General features: G+C 38.7%; 1 protein-coding gene across 1 annotated transcript in view; it reads right to left on the bottom strand.

Annotated features, from left to right (window-relative positions):
- The window catches only part of MRPS28 (mitochondrial ribosomal protein S28), a 79,192-nt gene extending 56,374 nt beyond the window's left edge, over window positions 1-22,818 (bottom strand). Inside the window, exons 1-2 of the mRNA XM_005517410.3 lie at window positions 22,564-22,818; window positions 4,575-4,756 (exon numbers count right to left, since the gene is read on the bottom strand). Coding sequence (XP_005517467.3) covers window positions 4,575-4,756; window positions 22,564-22,818 — 437 coding nt within the window. The remainder of the gene's footprint in view (window positions 1-4,574; window positions 4,757-22,563) is intronic.
- Between the last annotated feature and the right edge of the window lie 359 nt (window positions 22,819-23,177).

Here is a 23,177-nt window from a genome sequence, read left to right as displayed (position 1 = left end):
AAAAAGAAAAGAATTTTAAATGTTTCCTAAATAAAATTCACCCTGGCAGTCATTCAAACAGAGTAAATATTTTGATACAATTTGCAGAAACAGCATTAGGTAATATTTTATGGTGCTCATTAAGCTGTCATGTTCTAAATCACAACCAGCATCAAATGATTTCTTCCCTTCTCTACTATTTAAGTTTGGCAAATATGCACTGTATAAAAGGTGTCAAGTAAAATTGCCACAGGATATACTGGAAATCCCTGCACCAGCTGCATACTCAAGCATAAAGGAAGTGTCTTTCTGATCCTACAGTCTGATAATAATACTGGAGTTGCTGGAGGGTTACAGCAGTCTTTGAAAATAAAGCTTCATTACCCTGGCATGGAGAGGTGTAGTTTAATCCTCTTTGGAAGCTGGTCCTGCAATCCTACATTTTAGAAAATTGCTGAAAGCCATTGTGCTTTTGATGGGAATTGGTCATTAAACAGTACAGGTGCAGACGATGCAAGAGGTAGTGTCAGCACAATCCCTTCCCATATTTTCTGCTTCTCAGGAATTCCATCTGATAATGTCAGAAGCAGGTTTTAACAGCACCTTTTTGCCACGGATTAAGTTGTTGCTTATTTGGAGATGTAAGACCAACACTTTCTTCTTTAGGACTTCAATTCCACTGCATGTTAAAAGAGACAAAAAATATACTTTCTTCCCATTGCTGAAAAGGAATTTTATTTTACTACAGACCCTTCCTCATTTGTATAAACTTTGGATATTTAACAGAATTGCTGTGCTGTTGGGATAAAATGTAAATCTAATAAAGCATGTAAGTCAGAGTACATCAAGAAATGAGTTTAATAATTGCAGTATATATTTAATAAGTACAACATATATTTTGTGAGATCTTGAAATCGTAAGGGTAATAAATACTCCTGACACAGTAAATAAACCCCAAATAACAAAATTATACTGATATTTATAATCAAGTACATCCTTGCCTGATCCCTGTGAGATTTTACTAACAATACATTTGATCTCTAACCAAGCCAATGCATTCTTTCAATCTCAATACCATCAATCCTTATAACAAAATGTAATTTCTGCAATTCTATGAAAGAGGTGTCCACAAAAAAGGAAAACAATCAATAAAAACGAAACAAAAATAGCTAGCAGTTTCTTCAAATGTTTATTCAATTTAAATTTTACATTACTGTTCTAAGGTTTCTTTTCCTTAAAGTTTGTGGTGTTTTGTTTGGAGTTTTGGTTTGTGTGCCTTTGGTTTTTTTTAGAGGTGAAAATTCTCTTAGTAGACTTGAGGGGAAAAAATGTGTTTGTTTAGCTACTTCAAATTTTCCAAGTGAGGGACACCTTTTTTTAAGTTGCTTTTTTACCCAAGACAGTCTTTAGGGTGAAATCCTTTCTTATGGCCACATGGTGGTAGCACTACAGGGTCTTTCACTTGGACTTTCCAAGAAATCACAGCTGTTAGGAACAGGACTGAGTAGTTCAAGAGAATAAGTTTTACACTCAAGGACCTTTTGTTTCTTTTCAAGTAAACCATAGCATTTTCAAAGAGCACAGGCCATCATATTAGAAAAATAAAACTGTATTATAATATCATGAAAATAGTTGAGTTCTGTGAGAAAAAAGCCAAATGACCAAGGAAATAGCAAAAGCACATGTCCTCAAGAGATACCTCTTTACATAAATGGCAAAAGATTGCTTGCTACTGCAATTTTTTTGCAAATTCAGGTAAATTTTAGAAGTTCCAATTCCAGAAACACAATGAATTAGAAAAAGTTGGCAAGAATTATTTAAACTATTTGCTTTCTTATTCAATTATTTTTATTTAGAGGATTAGGACTTCTAAATAGCATTTAAACACTTAAGTAGTCTGAGAAAAAAACAGGTTTCTGGTCTGAAGAGAAAAGGGATTTGAATCAGTCACCTACATCTCAAATGAATGCTTTAAGTCATTTAAGTATAGAGTAGCAACATTACTATATCCACTGCCACCACAATCCTCAATGCTGTAAATGCTGTCCCTATTATTTTGGTAACTACCATCTTTAGTACCAAATTTAATTTCATTAAAAATACCCAGGGTATTAAATTCCATCTCTCCACTCCCACTCAAAAGCAGTGGAGAAGTATAGTGAAGAAGGAAATATAAACAAGTTTTATAGGGATCTGCTTGTTTTTATCATTATAAAAGGCAGCCAAAAATATAACTGGCCAAGATCTTCTCAGCCCCAGGCTGTTTAGTGGACAACTGACTCTAAAGCACCTGCTCCAACAAGAGTTTTCCTGGGCCTCATCTTCCCCTGTACCTCTGCAACGTGCACCAAAACCTAAGGTGTAAGTTATTGACAGTAAGATGAGAACAAGGAAGGAGTGGACACATGCTTGTTTGCCTATGAGCTTTTTTACGGAAGACATCTTTCATTCCTTTCCCCCCAGTCTGTCCTGCCATCTCAGTATTCCAGAGCACCATTACAAAATAATAACACCACACAAGGAAACAGCAAGAAGTGGGTTCAGCATTCACAAGGTGAGTGAATCACAGTTAGAGATTTGAAGAGAAACACAAAGTTGCCCCCTCCCCAAACCTGGGAAGAACTGTACAAGCAAACATGAATCAAGGCAAAGAGGGTACAATGGAAACAAGAAACAGACATGAGAGCATGGAGCCTTGCGCTGAGTCATGCAAGGAGGCAGTTCAGAGCCATGGGCCAAAACTGGAGAGGAGACCAACAGAGACTCACAGTGGGTGTCTGCTCTGGGCAGTGGGATGAAGAAGAGGGAGTGGATGAAGTTTCATTCAAACAACCAGAACCCACCTCACAATTGCAAGCCTTGATTGTCACAGTGCACTTCAAATGTCCTGATGCGTGCTCAAGAAGGAACAAATATGGAGGGGAGCAAGCAATCAGAGCGAGTGCCCTGGTTTTTCTTGCCAGAGGTGCCAGACAACCCAAGTTGGACAGGTTTTCTGCTGGATATGTTACACACAGGCAGACAAGAACTGCTTGGGAATGTGATAACTGATGTCTGTCTCAGCTGCAAAGACCTCCAATGAAAGCCTTCACGCTGAAGGGAAGTGAGGAAGTAAAGCAGCAAAAGACAGATCTAGGCTTCAGGACAGTGGACTTTGGGTTATTCAGGGTAGAGAAGCTGTTCTGACATGAAAAAGTGCCCAGAAGATGTCAAAGATCTATAAAGACAAACTCCTCAGTGCTTCACAAGGGTCTTTCCCAAGGTGCAGACTGAGCAGGCCTGGCAGAAGGCTGGTGCAGCTGAACAGGGAGTTTTGGCCTGAACTTGACCACAAAACTAAACGAATGGTCGGAGATTGAGACTAATATAGAAACACTCCTCAGACATGCAAGAATGGGATCGGGAAAGGCAAAGCTAATCTCCATTCGGAATTTGCAAGAGATGCAAACAGCAACAAGGGCTTTATTACTACAGTAGCAGCAACTAAGAAAATATTTGCCTGCTGCCAAATGGGACCGGCATAAAGACTCAGCTCATCCTGGGACATCAAACACATTTGCTCTGAAAGTCACTGACCTGTCAAAAAAAGAAGCCGAGTATAAAAGTGCTCTGATAAAATACTATCACAGACTTGCACACAAACATGTTAAAGAGATTTGTTAAATCTCTTTTTGTTAAATCAATTATTTCAGAACCGATTATCACAGGAATCATATTTAATGTTTCAAAAACAGTGACATTGCAGATTAACAAATATGCTCCTCCTCTCTTAGGGGAAACAGGGATAAGAGATGGACTAAAATATTCTGATGCTATGAATTTTAAAAGACCATGTTTTGCCTATGTATTAAAAAATAAGTGTTAAAGCAACCTGGAGACAAATTTAATAGACAAGAGATCTTTGAATAATACACAATTATAAGGTGCCAAAGACAGTTCAGAAAGCTTATAAATAAGCTTATTTCCACTAGAATTCGTTGCTTTCTTATCTTTTAGCTCTCAAAATACTGTATTCCCTAGCATAACTGTTCTAGTTCCACCACAGATGTTCTACTTCGGGACAGAGTGAAACTTGACACCAAAATCTATATAAAATCACCTGCTACAATATGGAATATTTGACCACATTAGCACTGATCATCTGCTATGAAAAGTATTATCACAAATAACATGTGAAGTCCCCAGTACATCACCTCATGTATCTATGCTTAGCAAAGATAGCTACTGCCTAAGAATACTTACATGGGATTGAAGTTCCACATCCACAAAACTCCCAAGTATTTTAATAAACAGTGCTTGACAACTATTTCCCTTTTTTTCAGTGACTAAACATCCAGTAACTTCCTTTGCTCATCACAAGTTGGAATAATATGGATAGCAATAATGCAAATGTGTAAAGGAATCTGAATTCCAGACAATGATGAGCTATGCAGATCTGTTTATGACCAAATAACAAATTTTCATTCTGCACATTAATTTACACAGTTTAAACCCCAGTATCCAAGTTCATTCCAGAAGACATTCAGGTCCCTTAGCTAAGAATTTCAGGATGTCATTCACAGATGTTAATCACCTACCGTAAGTTTATTACTTACTTTCCATCAACTTCTGGTCTTCTGCACACACAGTGAAACTTGCCACCAAAATCTATGTAAAGATCATCTTCTACAACATGGAATATTTGACCAATAGCAATTTTATCTTTGGCAGGCCCCATCTGAATTAAAGGAGAGCGTCTCAACATGGATGCAAAGGATTCTGATTTCTCTGAAGGAACCTACAGATGAATAATAATAAAAAAATTAAAAAATCACAAAAGATACCGTCTGAAAGGGGATTTAAATTAAACTTTCAACATACAAAAAGGCTTATCCACTGAATAGCAAGTAAAGATTTCACATGTTCATCACACTTTTAGCAAGACTTCTAAGGAAGCATCTGGTACCTTTCTCCAACTTTAAACACTTTACACATTAAAGGTAAAGCTTTCACTAATTCAGTCAAAGAAAAGCATAACGGTGTGCATCTCCTGAAAACACCTGCCAGTTCTGCCACTGGTTAGGCAAGTTAATTTAAAAATGCATTCCAAATGTAAGAGATATTTACAGAAAGCACACCGCTCATCTCTTTGTTATCTCCTCAATGAAAACCAAACCTAAATTAGTACCTTGCAGCTATTCATGCAAGTATTTAATAATGAATAATGCTTAAGTCTTTATTTTGAAGAACAAAACCATTTCGCAAAGGCAGCAAACCACAGGATGGATCTAACATTAAAAAAAAAGTTAACCATCACTTCTCTCATTTTTCATTCTACAAAATCAAAGTAACTAAATAAACAAAGCCAGTTTTTTCTCATAGAGCTTTGGGAAAATGCAAGAACACAAATCTTCCTGCTATGCTTTATGGAATGAAAGATCTCTGTCCTGTAACTTGAGAAAAATTACCATCACAGGCTTACTGTCATATGCTGAGTGAAAATATCCAGTTATATTAAAGTGAGACTCACAAATCTCCCACATGTCATCCCTGATATCCTGACTATGACCACTTTTTAAGATTGCCACCTTTGAGATGCAATTAGTAAGAAAAGCCTACTTGCTAGGCACAAATGAAAAGGAAGAAGCATTTTTGGGAGCAACACGTACCTGAAAGTGAATCTAAGGAAATCATTTTATAGATGGCTAAATAGATTAAAAAAATTAGAACCTATTAATTTTCCCCACATGTAGTATAATTAAGTGATACTAATTACTTCGTGCAAGATTTCAAACCGTTTTGGAACCAGAAGAACTAAACTGAATAATCAAGCAATTAAACAGTTAAGAGCTCTACCAGCTTCAGTAACACACCTTCCCATTGACTGCTTCAGGTGGATGCTGAAAATCCATCTACAGTTTCTATGAACAAAGAATAATGCCATCATTTTTCACTTGTACTTTTGGAAACTTTTATTCTTAGGGAAGTCAAAACAAGAGACAGTTTTGAATTCCAGCTCTGCTGGAAGACATAAACAGCCTGGATTGCTCTGACAGGACAAAGCCTCGGGAATTACAAGCTAGAGATCTGACACCTGGTACATTTGCTGCTTCAGAAACAGGAACTGTTAAATGCAGCATCCCAAGGACAAGGGCTGAAAAATGTGCAACATGTGCATACATGTATACAAACCAGAAAAAGAAAGCATCTGGCCATGGTAAACCACAAACAGAGTAGTAGGATCTTACACAGGAAGGCTACTAACATATACAGTTCCAAACACAGCACTGGTTGAATTTCACTATGCATTCTAAATTCAAATACAAGAAAATTAATTACACAGGATGCATTTGTAAGTGCATCAAGAAAAATATGCAAAATGCTGCAAACAGTAAGAGGACATATTTAAATGGGATTTATTATATTAATTAAGGGGACAGCAAAAAAATTTTAATTGGTGTATAAATCATAAGATAAAAGTAAACATTTCAAAATTTACATCCCCCCCCCAAACTAGTCTCTCTGGGCAGGAGATTACAAATCAATGTTCATACTGAAATACCAGAACCTGTTTTAAGGGAAACTAAGGCACAAAAAACCACAAAATTCAGAGGTCTTCCACTGAAAGGCAATAATAACATAAGAACATGGCAGCAACACAAACCCAGGATGACAAGGACTACTATCATATCATCCCAGATTATTTTTAATTTTTTTTCATTGCAAGGCACACTAATAAGAAAATTGGTCCAAAGAAAAAACAAACAAAGAAACAAAACAACAACAACAAAATCCCCCACAACCCACAAATAAAAAAACCAAACAAAACCACTCACAATAGTAGGATGCTATAATTTGCAAGGCAACAAACAAACTCCACAACTAAATTTAGATCTTGGGTGAAGAGCAGCTTTATCTAGACACTTCAGCGGGAGGTGAGGAGGTCCACCTATGGTTTGAACTAATTTAATCAATGCTAGTGGAATCAGACAGCACACCAGATGATCCATAACACCAAATGAACTGCCTTTTCTTACATTTAGATCATTTGAACAAAGCTTGAGCTAGCAAAGAGAATCAAGAGAACTTCTAAGTTTGGTCTGAATGAGATTTTCCCACATTATCTACACAGATGTCATTAACAGTGATATCAGAACACACTGAGCAACACTGAGATTTTTTTGCTAAGCAGTTAATACAACTCACAGTAAATCACTATTACACTCACTAAATGGCATTCACCTCATTCATGCTGCCTTCATACAATGGCACACTCTACACAGCCTCTAATACAGGGCTCTCTACACTAAAAAAATCTCACAGAACTTCATGAAGATGAGTACACTAATATCTTATGGATTTCCTGTTTTCATCACCTAAAAATGGTCCATTCTAGTTAATAACATCTCTCTTTCTTTGAGTCCCCAGCAAGAAAATATACAGATGAAAAATTCTCCCATGTGCAACTTGCCTGTGAAATAATGTCTGTACACAACAGTGACAAATGCTATCTTTACACAGTGACAGATGTGCTTATTGCTTACTAAAAACAGATTAAAGTAAAATACAGATGATGATGTACAAAGAAATTTTTTGCCATTCTTCATTGTGGACAGTTTTCCAAGAAGCCACCGGGAATCTGTTAGAATTCTATCACGGGCCTACAAGTCTGCAGTGTTCTCTATTCTGCATCCTGGAGAGGATCTGCTCAAGAGCACAAATAGCTGATTTATGTGTACAATAATCCTCAAGAGATGCCATTAGTTACTGCCATCAAGAACTCTTTTGTGGACAGTCTAGAAACCAAGTGAGATAAAATGCAGTATTTTCTCCCATTTTCTGCATAACCTAGAGCAGATCTCATTAAAGAGCAATTTATCTCACACATTTAAAGAGATTTAATGGCATTCTGAGTGCTTTCCTTTACAACTTCTAAATCTCCTTAACTGGATTCTCCACAGTAGCATCATGGAAAAATGCTAACAGTGTACAATAACAGGGCAACACACTTTATTAAGCACTCTACTTTTCTGACTCTCAAGGAGTGTTGGCCATGATGATGCATTGATAACATGTCAAGTCGCAAAAACTGGAGATTACAAAATTCAGAAGCATAAATGGCACATTCTTTCCAAGTACCTGAAGTATAAAGGCTTTTTTTAACCCTCCTCCTTCTTAAATGCCAAATCTGTTTAATTTTCCTTCTAATTTCTGGATTTTAAAGTGTTTTTTGTAAATATTTGAATACCAAAAACTCTCAGCATGTATAACTTAATGAAGAAAGAGCAGGTCTTTCAGCAACAGAACTCTCCAAGATGATACATATTAACCACAGAGGGGGGAAAAGTCATAGATTTAAACCCCAGTAGGATCCAAACAAAAGAAGTAACTCCAATGGAGGAATGCAACATGCTATTTGTGGAGCAAAGTCTATGACTGTACAAGCAGGGTGGCCCTATCCCACCCACTGAGCAAAATATCTGAAAACTCAGGCTACGTGCTTTATGCCTGCTTGCAAAGGCAAGTAGAATGCACACTGGAATGTGAGAAATATGTATGAGAAGAGATGGGAGATTGGTAATCTGATTGCTACAATTAAGGAGTGAATGACATATAAACATCAAGCAGCATGCGAAGAACACAACCCTCTGTAACTATCAAATTGGTTTTCCTCAGCACTATCATCCATAACTAGACAGACCTTTCTGTCCAAAGTTAATTACATGAAACAATAAAATGGAAAAACCAACTTGCAGTAATAAATTGGTGTGAATCCTCAACAGCTAAGGGCCCCAGCAACTTGGATACCCAAAATGGGACTGGAAAAGGCCTTGAGCAACCTCAGCTAAGTTTATCCTGCTTGAAGCAAGGGGTCTGAACAGATAACCTCCTAAGATTACTTTCAACATGTATTACTTTACTTAGGAAAGATGACTGAAGCCTGCAATAAAGAATATTAAAACAAAATCCAACATATTAAGCTACCCACTGAACAAGTATATATTGATAAGGCACTTATTTCAACAAGCAACCTAAAAGATTCTACTGTCTGCTAGCCCAGAAAACCTTAATTTTCCTTCCTTTTAAATATTGAAGGTGTTTACTGTGGCTTAGATATAAACCTGAACCCCAGGATCGTTTTAAGTGTTGAAGGTATTATGAGGGTAACAACTCATAGAGGTTCATGAAGATTATTTATCAACTTTCTCTCTCTTACTACTTTTTGAATGCAACAAGCTGTATTTAAGTCAGAACTCCATCATGCAGAAGAATATCACCTTGAAGACAGCAGAACCAACTCAGACCATACCACAAAATCTGACATCCCACAGTTAACAGCTTTCCATACAGAAGCAGATCAAAAAGCATTGCCAACTTGAGAACTCTCCTGAATTTATCAAAGAATAACCATCAAGCTTTGTTTTCATCAACACAAGTTTTCCCTGACACTGAGGTTATCCCAAGAAACAGCACTGAACGCTCACGAGGAGCACCAAGTGGACTGACATATGACAACAGTGACCGAAATTTCAACATATAAGCATACAAGCAATTACATCCCAAAGCGTTTTCTGTAGTTGCTGCTCTCTTTTTATACATTAAACAATTTGTTCTAATGCTGATAAGTCCTATTTGAGAAGCTACATGTATCTTACTCTCTACTCAGAATATAACTACTCAAACTTAAGGCATCACACCTTCAGCTTGTCTAAGGGGTGAACAGCTCTCAGTCTCCCCTCAACCAAACAAGTTCATGTAACTTCTCTACCTTCAATTTTGAACATGTTCACAACTTTGTGCCTAGCAGTAACCAGTGATTTTTAAAGCTTTCCCAAAGAAAAAAAACTCTGCTTCCCTTATTAGTAGGAAAGAAACCTTTAGGGATCTAAATGTTGTAAAGAGCTCTTACTAAAATGTAAGAGCTGACATTAGCATTTATTACTTACTCTAAAAATACAGCCAACCTCTAATACATGCCTAAGCTAGATTTCTTAAAACCTAACTAAGCTTTGAATATTCAGGCTCATTCCACTGTACAGCCTTTACCTACTAAGACAGCATTCCAACTAAACCTGCACAGCCCTCCACACCTTGAGCAGTCATGGACATTTTGTTTCCTCCTCTAAGGTAATTCTGAACTGGGCAAAACATCCCACACTGCCCACCTTGGGTCTATACCACTTGTACTTCTACCCAAGGGACAAGGTGACACATAATTGTTCTTTTTCTTCCTTCAAATTTTTTAATCCCTGTCCCAGAGTTTAGATACATCCTGAGATACAGAAAACACCACCTCAGTATACAGCATTAGCTACAGTACTATACAGCCTACTCCTTTGGACAAGGCTTGTGCCTACCATTATTTTTTCTAACAACATAAACTACAGTTCTGCAGGCCAGGGGTTCACCTACTTGTTTATTATCAACAGATACAACAATAAGGAGTAAACAATAAGGAGGAACAAAATCTGATAAATACTTGTACTTGCAATATACAGTACATGACTTGCTTGTATCCTGTAGTACATGGAAGAACAGGTTGCCCAGAGAAGCTGTGGATGCACTTCCAGGGCTGGAAGTTAAGGCCGAGTTGGATGGGGCTCTGAGAAACTCGGTCTAGTGGAAGATGTCCCTCTCCATGGCAGGAGGGCTGGAACTAGATGAGCCTTTAGGTTCCTTCCAACTCAGGTCATCCTATGATTTTAAGAGATCATAAGTCTAAGATGAAATGTAACTCAGGAGTATCTTTTGGACTTGAATAAGAACAGCAATACAAAGACAGGAACCACCTCTTTTTCATCTCCATTCTAGTATTTGACAACCATTGGAAAAGGTACCAAATTACTTGTTATCCTTTTATTTGCCAATAACATTCATCTTGTGCAATATTAAGGAAGACAATCTGCAAATTGCTCATTAATACATGCCACTCATACATGGACAATACATGCAACAGACACCAGCATGACACCAGTAATTCAAAAATGTGTAAGGCTATTTTAGAATGTTTTTCAAGGCCAATGTTTACTTCCACAATATGTACCAAGGCAAATTTTAAAATACTATTATTTAAAAACTCCAAATGTTTACGGATAAAACAGACAGGTGAAACAATAAACAGTAGAAAACAGGAAGATCAGATTAGACAAAGCTGTATAAGAATAAACAAGGACACAGAATTTACCTAGTATACATGTAACAAAATACAAAAGCCACAAAATTCACCTACTAAGGCTCATAAATAATAGCACATCATTCCACATACAGCACAGGCACAGCGATAACCAAAGCCAGCACGAACACAGAGTCTATGATTTAAAGTCCACTGTCTGTTTTGCATTTATCCTCCCAAGAATAGCTTTTCTTCCTCCCCAATGTGTGGCCTGAGGTTTTGTTCCATTAAAAAAATATATCAAAAAACTGAAGTTTATGCTGTTTCTCCACAGATTCAATTTACAACCCACAGTGGGCAACCACAAAGACAGGACAGACCTCTTCAGTTTCCTTTAAACAAGAGACTTTTCCACTTTATTTTGTACAAAAACATTAAAGTGAAGAACGGATTTAAACTTCATGTTAACAGAAAGGTTTGAAGACTAAATACTGAACAAAGCTTAAACAAAAGCAAGATTGGTGTTATTTAATAAAACTACTTAAGGGAAATATTCCAAACAGAAAGTATAAAACAAGGATTTGTGATTCAAAGCAGTAATTTAGGGAAAAATCTAAGATTAATGACTGCAAAGTCACAAGGAAGAGCTTTGAAATCAGTCAAGGAGAAAACTGTAAGTATGCCTGCTAGATATTTACAAGATATACAGATATATATCTATATATATATATACAAGATATTTTAAAAAAGCTTCATATGAAATCACTTCCTATGCAAAGTTGTTACAAGGCCAAATTTCCATTAAGACAACACTTCCACACCAGCTAGTGTATTCTGAATTCTATAAGGGAATTATTTTAGCTATAAGGATTCTAGTCTAATATTAATTATTTAATATCTACAGGCTAGTATAAGGAATAACAGTGTAACTAAGAGTTCCAGCAGACACCATATTCCTTCATTTCTTCCCAGCCTGAGTAATTATTTGAATTGCACCATCAACAGTAGCAAACTCCTAATTCTATAGTTTTGGAATAAACATAGATAGTATCTGTACCAAACTTTTTTAAGGTAAGTTTTGAAAAAAGTAGGAGAGGGGAGAAGAAAACAGAACCACTTTTTAATACAATGTGGTACTACAAAAGTGATATTCAAGAAGAACACAAAGAGCACCAGAAGATTTTCCTCTAAAACTGTAGCAATTGGAGGGAAAAAAATCTTTCAGATTTTATGATTGTAAAAAGCAAGAGAAACAGCTCTGTTCTGCCTATAAGATGAGGTAAATTGACTTCTATATATTCATTCTTTATTAAATTTTTATTAACTTTCAAAAACTGCATACTTCAGGTTTTAATTGTCCAGAGTTATTTCTTATCACTATTTTAAAACTCCAAGCACCCCTAAAGCATGACCCAAAAGCAAAGCAAATTATGCTGTTTCAATCAAAAGAGAAACATCCATACATTCTCCTCAGCACAGGGAAAAAATACAGTTTTATTTTAAAAAGCAAACCAAACAAAAGTCATCAGCCAAAAAGGCTGAAAGTAAGAAGCTGAAATGAGGCATTTAACCGTCCCTTGATGAGAAGCAGTAACCGTTTTGGCAAAGCATCACTCCAACTTCACTCCAGATAATAAAATTTTATATTTTACTGTCAAAGCCTAAAAGTATTTTGAAAAAACCACCTCATGGGAGCCCTGAGTCCTTGTTTTTGTTCATATTTCAGGTTTAGGCTTTAAGGTGCACAGAACTCCACTCTCACTGCTAACTTGAAGGTGAAATCTCGTAGTGCTACTGCATATATGTACTGGAAGTCTCAAAGTCCCAGCATACCTGTGAGCATATTGAGCTGAACTCTCTGGAGAAGAGCACCCTCTCCCCTGTGGAACAGCTCAGACAGCATGATCTACTCCATAAGCCTTCTTTGCAGTTTCGACAAAACAATCTGACAGTATTTTAAATCTTAATTGTACTCAGAGCTGCTCTTGCCACTCCATTTGAAATCAGCTGAGCTATAAGCACTAGAATATAAAGAATATCCTACTTAGCTATCAATTTAGCTAAATAAACTACAATAACACTAATAAAAAGCCTCTAGGAAATCCCATTTAGATAGTTACATTAACTGGATATCTACCTGCCCTCATAAGACTGAAACCACCGAAATAACACTGGAGTAGAAACTTGGATGTTGCTTTCTTATACACACATACTACAACTGACACTTTTTTCACAGAATGGTTTGGGCTGGAAGGGACCTTAAAGGTCACCTAGTCCTATTGCCCCCTGCCATGGGCAGGGATATCTGCCACTGGACCCGGTTACTCAGAGCCCCATCCAACCTGGCCTTGAACACTTCCAGGGATGAGGCATCCACGGCTTCCTATTCCAGCGCCTCACCACCCCCACCATTCTTCCTTTTGTCCAACCTAGATCCACCCTCTTCCAGTTTAAAACCATTGCCCCCATCACTAAAGGACCTACTAATAAAGACTGAGAGAGACACTTTATGTTGAAAGTACAAATCAAGGTCTTGCCAGAGCCTTCTCCAGGCTGAAGAACCCCAACTCTCTCAGCCTGTCTTCTTCACAGGAGCGGTTCTCCAGGCCTGCAACCATTTTTGTGGCCTCGTGCAGACTTGCTCCATCTTTCACATACTGGAAACCTCATAAGTGGATGGAGTACTCCAGGTGGGGTCTCATGAGAGCAAAGGGTATTTATCAAATTTTAAGTCCACAAATTTACCTGAAAGACACACTTGCTAGGGTAAATGCCAAAGTCTCACTGAAATTCAGTGCCTTATGTCAGTCACAGCCTAGATGACCCCAGTGATCATCTCCAGCCTAAAAACCAATAGTCTAAGCTTCAGCTACATAAGTGTGCATTATACTTTCAACAATACAAATACCATACAAGCCATAAAACCTTCTGGCACATAAACTCTCAAGAAGAAATGTAAGAATTGTACTGCTTCACTGGCTCCCACCTAGGAAGAACTGTAACTAAGAAAGAAGCTACTGCACAAAAATATCTACAGGGGTATTTTCAAATTCATGTAATGCAGGAATAAATTATTTTCACTGAAGAGTATCTTCATTCTGTCCAAGGTACAGTTCCTGTTTACCAACCTTTCTCATCCTAAAAAAAAATATGGAGAGTACTAAACTTCATTTTTACCAAGAACAGGATTGTTCATATTTAGTAGCATTGTCCAAAGGGAAGCAAACACAGTTATAGGAAGTTATAAGGGTTGTCATACTTGGCAAAGAGCATTGGAAGATTTTGCTTGGCTACAGACACAAATGTTAAGCCAACTTCCCATAGTGAAATTATATGTTTTTTTAAAAGTGTTTAAAATCATATTTTGATTGCAGATTAGGAAAGGATTACACTTTAATTTTAAAAACAATGAAAGTTTCACCATACACTACTTTATATAAATTTATATTCATTAATAACCTGCCATCAAGCTCCATATTTTATTTACTCACTGCAATGCTGATTGATGAATATAGCATATTCCAAACCTAGTTTAATTTTTGCATACAGAACAACTTCTAATTAAAACTATCTAAGCTGTGCAGAGAACACATATGTTTGAACGTATATATTTGTGTGTATATATATATTCATAATAATGAACAATGTAATATTGTAAACGAAGCACATTTTTAAGAGAGATGCAATTAACAATTAACCAAATACATGTGGTACTAAACCAGTAAAACACCATGTTGAAAACTACCTTTGTTTCTCATAATTACACCTTTCAAGAAGGATCATGTACATCTCAAAAGAAAAAAAAAAGATCACAGGAATAGGATTTGGGTGCTGTGCCTAATATTCAACAGGTTTTCCTGAACTGTACTTTTAGTATCATAACTTCTTCATTATCTAGAAACCTCCAATGTTAAAGCTATTTGCAGGTTTTTTTCTATTTGAAGATAACCTTATCACTGAGATGCAGTATACGAACTGTTCTTCTACCCATGAAAGAGCATAATTATCCAAAATACTTTGTAAACATATTTAACTTACCAATGCCTTACAACATTCTACTAACTCAAGTGTAGCAGCACTGTTCAGAAAACAAATGCCATTTTTTCCAATTAACAGATTAACCTTTTATGTCCTACAACAAATATCATGCTATCAGAGTAAATGCAAATAAGGTTGATTTTTTTAGTCAATTATGGTTATCTCTGCCCATTATCAGAAGAGTTAAAGGTTTACACTATTGTGTTTGAGTCTGGGTGTTTTGGTATTATATACAGTGACACACATGACTAAAATTTAAAAGCATACTTTTCTTTTTTTCCTGTGATTTTATATAACTGAGCATGTGCTTAGGAGGAACAGCATAAAACATTAGAGGACATCTGGGGAGGGGAAGGTCAGCACAGCTGTATCACAAAAATTAAGCATCTTCTGCTTCTAGGTCCTTTCTTGAAACTTTTCATCAATCAGCTGCCCATTTAAAACCAGAAAATCATATTGCTAACACCCTATAATGCTACCCAAACAACCAAGGCTTAGCCAACAAGTCCTCTAAATGTACAATCTGCTGCACTGGTTGACTCAATACCAGCTTCTTCGTGCTTGTAGTAAAAGGAAGGTTTTCTATTTATCTTCACATTTTGACTGGATACACAGCAAAGAAACTGCAAAACAAGACTTTCATAAAGAATTTCAAATGCAGCTTTGAAAATATGCTGTTGACTAGCCAGGTGGATCATTTACTAAACAACGCTGAGCTCAGACTTTATTTCACAACACAAAATAGCACAGAATTTGGTCACAATAAAACAGCTTGTTTTTCTTGAAATTAAATAACTTCTATATAGAATTTAAAACATGAAACATTTTTCTGTATTTTCTTTTAAGGATAACTTTATAGCAAATAAATAGAACATTAGCATCTAAATCACAGGAAGTAGGTGAACCTACTGCAGTGGATTATGTCAAAAAGAAAATCTAACCAGATGAGCACACACAGGCCTGAGAACAACCCATGAGGTTTTGAGCCCAGTATCTGCCTTTCTCCATTTATCACTACCCTGCTCTTCCAGACATTTTTTTTCTAGGTTCCTAGGGGACAGAATGCTGTTTCAATAGTCATAAGAGGAGAATAACCAGGATCTCCCACAGCAACAGGGGATGTAAATATCCTGTTGATAATAGTAACCACTAGAAAGCATTTCAATTCCTGTTTCACTGTCGCATTATGGTTACATGCACCTTCCTCCAGATATCTCACATGCAGTCAATCAAGCCTAGGCACCTGACAAGCACTTCCTTTTCTTCATGATACTGGCAGTCCCAAGACAGTTTAATTTTGGGGATTTCTCTCTGACAGCCAGTCATCTAAGGCATATCACCTACCACTCATGGACCTCCAGCAATGCCAAAGCAACCACTCACCAGCCCAGAGCTATCTGAAGGAGCAAGTTCCAGAGACAACTCTTCGAGCTGTAATCTTCATCTTGCTCAAGTCAACCACGGACAAAGGGCCCAGGGCCTTCCCACATTAATTTTATTCCTGAGTACCTGACTGTGATAGGCAGCAGTGACTGTGTTACTGTCTTAATTATAATTAAGTCCTCCAAAGGGGCAGCATGCATGATTCCTCTGCTGTCCAATTGCTCCAACACTGTGTGAGTTTTACAAAATCCTGTCATGCAAAGACTTCTGTCACATGCAAAGCAGGTCATCTGACAGACCCAGCTATGCCTTCAGCTGGGACAAGCCCAAGTCAGAACAAACAAGTTTTGGTGCCACAACCAGAGCATTCACAAGACAGAATTGCTCCTTCACTGAGGTCAAAAGAAGGACAAACAGGTTCATTTCTACTTTAATATAAACCAGCATGTCAAGCAGATCCTGCTGAGAGGATGCTGAAACAGCTGTGACACAGTCCTTATTTAGCATGAACCTGAAAGCACCAGGACATGTTCACAGCATAGCTTGAGCACACATAACCCAAGTTTCTCAAACACAGAATTACAATCTAGCAAAGCAAATCAAGAGAAACTTCCAGGTAAAGACTACTCATTCCAGATCCCCCAAACCCCACAGCTGGCAAGTCCCTCTCTCAGTCAGCAGTTTCCAGCACTTGAATGCTGGCCAGAAGTTAATCTGCCTGAAACAGTGACCTCTGTGCTTGGCATATAGGTTTTATAAAATGCTGTCATATTTGTAATCGAACAAAGAATGTTATTTATTAGTTATTTATTAGTACTAGCAAAGCACTCCAGTCACACAAAAATTACAGGTATACTAAGAAATATTACCCTATGAAAATTACAAGCAAAAATTGCATTAAATATTAATCACATTTTTGCTCTCAAATAACTGCAACTTCAGCAAAATCATCTTCTAAATGCTAAGTTAGGTGGGCAGACTGAGAGAAATATTTCCCATCAATTATTAGATGAAAATAATTCTAATTTTTTTTTACTATTTGATTTCAAAATGTCCAGTGTCACACATTTATTTTAAACTGTGGATGTCCAAATACTGCACAAGCAAGACGACTACACATTCTTTATAAAGATACCCATGTGGCTTTCAGAAATGTAATACATTCCTTTTAACTTGTGACTTTTGTGTTTTAGTTTTTAATTTCTCCCCTAAAACATAAACAGAAAAAACAGCCCTTTATATGGCCTACGAAAATATTTTTTCATTTTCTTTCTTAATGAATACTGATATTTTATTTTTTAAATAGTGACATTTAAATACACAGATATCTTCCTCAAATTTACTAATCCTTTCACAAAGAACCCACGGCTAAGTCAATTTAAAAACATGTATGTGCCTGGAAGAATAACTTCTAATCTCTTCCTTTCAGAAATTAGATATAATATACTGATACCAATCCAATCCCTTCTATCTGAACTTAACACAAAATCAGTTACGTTTCTTCTTAATACCTGCTTTCCCTTCCAACACGGTATTCAAGGAATTAAATAGGAAATTCCTCCAACGTGCTGCTTTTGCTGCGATATCTGGAAACAAGCGGCATCCTCTGCTGTGCCGGGCGGGGATGTTCACCAGGCCTTGCTGCAGCATCCCTGCCCAGCTGGGCCCTGCAGCCCGGCCGAGCCAGGGGCTGCACATCCCTCCCTCTGAGCAAGGACAACTTTCTGCTCGTGTAACCAGCCCCTGATGCTTGTACCCTGCTACTCTCACATGAAAAAGTCCCATCAGAGCAGCTTTATCACACAGTGACACATACAGCAGATTAGCAGCAAAGTTAACTTAATGATAGCCCATTTCCACCTTAAAGGACACTTGACAAACTTCACCGCTCATATCTGAAACATTTTTGGACTACTTAGTTCACAGTGGAGAAAAAAATGTGCATTTATTCTTAATTAGTGTCTTTATTCTTACATTTTCTTCAAACTTTGGTAACTGAGCTAATAAGACAGTTCAAAAAACATTTCCCTACCTGTATCAAAAATCATCTCATCCTTCCTAAAGACAAGGTTTCCTATTTTTCTAGACAAGTAGCTTTAATCCATTAATGAAGGTAACACTTACAGCATTGGTCCTTCTAAAATATTTCATTAAGCAATTCCACAGAGGAAAAAAAGAACTTTAAACCTGTCTTTTTTCCTTTGTTTATAATGCAAAACTTAAATATAAAAATGCAAAAGGGAAACACAGCAAGAAGCAAGCTGTCTGTAAGGGTTTATCAGGATATTGGGATTACCAAGTTGCAACCTTTTCAACAATTTTAATCAACATTTAAGTGCCTTGTCTGTAAGTTGCACAATTTACAAAACAGTAACAACAGAACTGTAAACTGAAGGTGAAAGCTAAAACACAAACCCCTAAAAAATTACAAGCACAGCAGAGACACCACCAGGCAACTCTGAGGTATGGTCAGCAGCACACATTGCTGAAAAAAAACTTAAAAGAGCTGCCTAGGAAAAATATCATCACCATGTTTTTTGAATCATCTGAAGACAAACACATGTCAACATGCCCATTTATCAAGTTTACTTATATTTGCCTAACCTAAGCCACTGCCAACCAAATATCAGCCAGTTCATCCAGTTTCAAAAATGAGTGAACAGCTGACACAGGAAACCCATACAGAAACATTACCAAGCCTTTTCCCAAAAGAAGGAAAAACACAAAGAATCCAAGCACCACCTCTAGCTCTTAGAGGATGAAGCACAGCAAAAGACAGGCACTACTTGTCAGCTCAGATAAGGAACACAAGTTTTCCTCTGACTGTAGTTCAGGTATGGGATGAGCAAGGCCACATTCCCCCTGCTTCAAAGAGCAGATTCTGCAGTTGCCGTGACCCCCAGAAGGGACTACAGCTAAAGTCATCACACCCTCTCCAGAAGGAAGTGTGTGCTCCTCTTAGAAGGATCTCATCAAAAATCTTCTGAATATTTGAGTTTTTCCATCAGCGTCCAATGCATCCTACCATAAGTATTACCCAGCTTTACCAAAGTAGCATCAGGACTGCTCCCAGCTGTGGAAAGTTTATTTACCAAGTAACATACTTTCTAATAATCAAGTATCAGCTAAAAGTGGTGATAACATGATTTCAAGAAAACTACACAAAATTAACAGATTACACTGCAGTCAGATCCCTTTAATTTCCCTCTTGTTTCATGCTACCTTCTACCACTAACTAATTTTCACCAAAACCCACTCCCTCTTCAGTAAACTCCTCAAAGAGCAATCAATGATTAAACATTCACCACACTCACACTCACTGAGCACTACCTGGGCTAAGAGCAGCATGAAAGTAGACTCATGATAATCTTCATCTCATTATTATGCTTTGAACATCACTAAGCACTACAAAGCAAGCTATTTTCCTTCTGGCTCAAGTGAAAAAGTAGCTCAGCAAAGTGTACAGAAATTCAGAGTTGTAGTCCAGATATTCATTTCAAAACCCTAGTTTGATTTCTAGTAATGCATTGTGTATTCGTGTATACAATTCCACTTGAAAATGATGTTGTGAATACAATGGAACATTTGAGTTAGTTAAGAAGCTTTAACAGCTTGATAACAATTCACTTACAGATAGAAAGAGATTATGTAGATAGAAAATAATGTTTCCAGCTACTCACTTCAACAGAAAAACAAAAAGGGGATCCCCAAATCCCCAGAGTAGCATTCAGTATCTGCTACAGCTACATCAAGTGATTCTGTTCTTAAACTCTTCTGTGGACATCCCCTTGGACACCACCTGAGCCCATGAGTTAGGAAAACTTTTGATCTTTGCACAGCCAGCCTTGCTAGAAGTGTGGATTTTCAATGGAAAACTGAATGTTATAGATTATGCAGTAATTTGGGATATCAGGTCTTGGATTCTGCGACCTGCAGTACCAAACAAGTCCTGTCATAATAATTCACAGCATTAATCTCCATATCCTACCGAATACATTTCAAATAATCTCAGATACAGGTGTGGTCAAACAGAACTGAAAAAAGTTACAAAAAGACTACTGTCCAGGATAAACACCAGCATGGAACCACTTCCACCTGAGGAATAAGCAGAGGTCAGGGGTTTTCAGTCTGGAAGAGATATTCTGTAATATGTCAGTACCCACAAAGAACTTTTTTCTGTTTCCCTACCTGTCTGCTAATGGGCACTGTCACAAGCTATGGGAAAAATCACCATGACAAAACTCGATGCACTGCATGAGAAAGTGATGGTTATTCATAAAATCTCTATATTTATTTTACCACTCACTCTTTCCCAAGTTCCATCCTCTCACACTTCCATACCCCTGGATTCCCAACAAGCATCTGGGTAAAATCCATTTGGGTACAACACTGAGGATGAAGGTTGCCAGCTATCAAGGCCTCACCAGACCTCTGACATTATTCCTGTCTGGTAATGGTGAACTAGGTTTTGGACTAATATTTTACACCCTTCAATCAAGGGCTTACATCCTTATACCCTTCAGGAGTCAGCAGCTGTTGATGGGGTGGCCCTTTGCTCCAGAATTCTACTTACTGCACCCTCAATAAATAGCATTTCTCTCTCCACAACTGATTCATGGTGGAGTAACAGGAAAACAAATGGCACAGAAGATATGGGACACAAACCTGTGACCCTCCTTGTGCACATCAGGAGCAGAGTTTGCCCCTGACAAATCATCTGTGCTGCAGCTTACCAGAGTGCAGGCCCTGCCAAGCACACCATCCTAATTTTACTGCTAAAGACTATGGATGCTAGCTTTGGAGCAAGCTGCAGGGAGCCTGCAGAAACTGCTCCCTGCCTGAGAGATTCATAGGAGGATTTCAAAACAATCCTCAGAGACAGAAAACAACTGCCAGGTGCTGTTTGTCTGTCCTCTTGTTTTCCTTGCAGGAGAAAGTCAGGAGGTGGTGTACACCACTGACCAATGATGGTGATGTAGCAGTTAACTAACCAATAAGAGTTTTCTTTTCTGTACTTTCCACGAACTAATCTATAAAACAAGTCTAAAGTAATAAACTAGGGAATTCTCCTGTTCTGACTCCTTGAGAGTCTGTGTCGCCTCTACCCAGCCGTTCCTAATTAGAGCGACAAAAGACAGCTTCCCAGAGAACTGTGGGTTTTCACAATAATATGCAGCATCCTTTCAATCCTCATCCTGATGTTCCTTATCCTGGCTTCACACATGTACAATTCTACAGGTGTTTTACTCATAAAAAATCTTTATATTTCCACTAAAAGTCTCTGGAATACTGGTTTAACAGGTCTTTGATCTGACCCAATAAAATCAGTAAGAGATTTTCCACATCCTCCCTGCTAGCCTGCAAAAAGGCAGAACACAGCATTCTACACAACTAAAACTGCTTGCATGCTTTCTACATTACATTTTTGTAGGAGCATCTTAAAAAGAAATATGATATGTCCTGTTTCTGCAGGCTATTTATTATGCAGGGTGAAGCAGTGAGACTATCAGTTATTAGGGTTGGAAAGGACATCTGGACATCATCCAGTCCAACTCTCCTACCAAGGCAGGGTCACCTGGAGCAGGTGACACTGGAATGCACCCAGGTGGGTTTCCTGGTTTTGAATGTGTCCAGAGAGGGAGACTCCACAACCTCCCCGGGCAGCCTGTTCCAGTGCTCTGCCACCCTCATTGCAAAGAAGTCCTTCCTCGTGTTGAGGTGAAACTCCTTGTACTTTAGTTTATGGCTATTTCTCCCTATGCTATCGCTAGGCACCACTGAAAACACTCTGGCACCATCCTGTTGGCACCTGCCTTTGAGGTATTTATACGTATTGATGAGATCCCCTCTCAGTCTTGTCTTGCCAGACTGAACAGGCCCAGCTCCCGCAGCCTCCCCTCGTAAGGGAGATGCTCCAGACCTCTCCTCATCTTTCCAGCCTTCCGCTGGTCCCTCTCCAGCAGCTCCTCGTCTCTTTTATACTGAGAAGACCAGAACTGGACACAGCACTCCAGGTGTGGCCTCACTAGGGCCGAGGATGCTGCCCCGGCTCAATCCCCTCGCGCCCTCACCTGCAGGGAAACAGAGCCCGCGGTGCCGCTGCCCGGGCGCTGCTCCGTTCGCTGCGGAGGAGGGTCGGGGGGTGCCGGCGCGGCCCCGCTGCCCCTGCGGACCGCGGGCACCAGCAGCCGCCATGGCCGGGACGCGGGGCCTCGCAGCGCCGCCGCCATCATTGAGCGGGGGCGGGGCCTCCGCCCCCCGCGCAGGCGCAGCGCGCCGGGCTGAGGCGGGCGGCGCCATCTTGGGTGAGGGACGGCGGGCGCCATGCTGCCCCCAGGCGACAGCGACTGGATCGGGGAATGGAGCTGGAGCCGAGCCAGGGAAAGAGTGGGCTGGACATCTGGGAGGATTTCTTCACGGGAAAGGTAATTACACGTTGCAATGTGCTCCCCAAGGAGGGGGTGGAGTCACCACCCCTGGAGGTGTTTAAGGAAGGGCTGGACGTGGCACTTCGTAGAATAACCTGTGTTAGACGGAACCCACAAGGATCATCGAGTTCAACGCCTGGTCCTGCACAGGTGTCCCCCAGGAGTCACCCCTGTGCCTGAGAGCACTGTCCAAACCCTTCTTGAACTCTGCCAGGCTTGGTGCTGTTTCTCCTCTGGGAAGCCTGTTCCAGTGCCCA

This window comes from Pseudopodoces humilis, chromosome 1, assembly GCF_049639895.1.
Source record: "Pseudopodoces humilis isolate 2021_Gansu_Grassland_sample_001 chromosome 1, ASM4963989v1, whole genome shotgun sequence".
Classification (NCBI taxonomy): domain Eukaryota; kingdom Metazoa; phylum Chordata; class Aves; order Passeriformes; family Paridae; genus Pseudopodoces; species Pseudopodoces humilis.
This window is presented reverse-complemented; position numbering and strand designations above follow the sequence as displayed.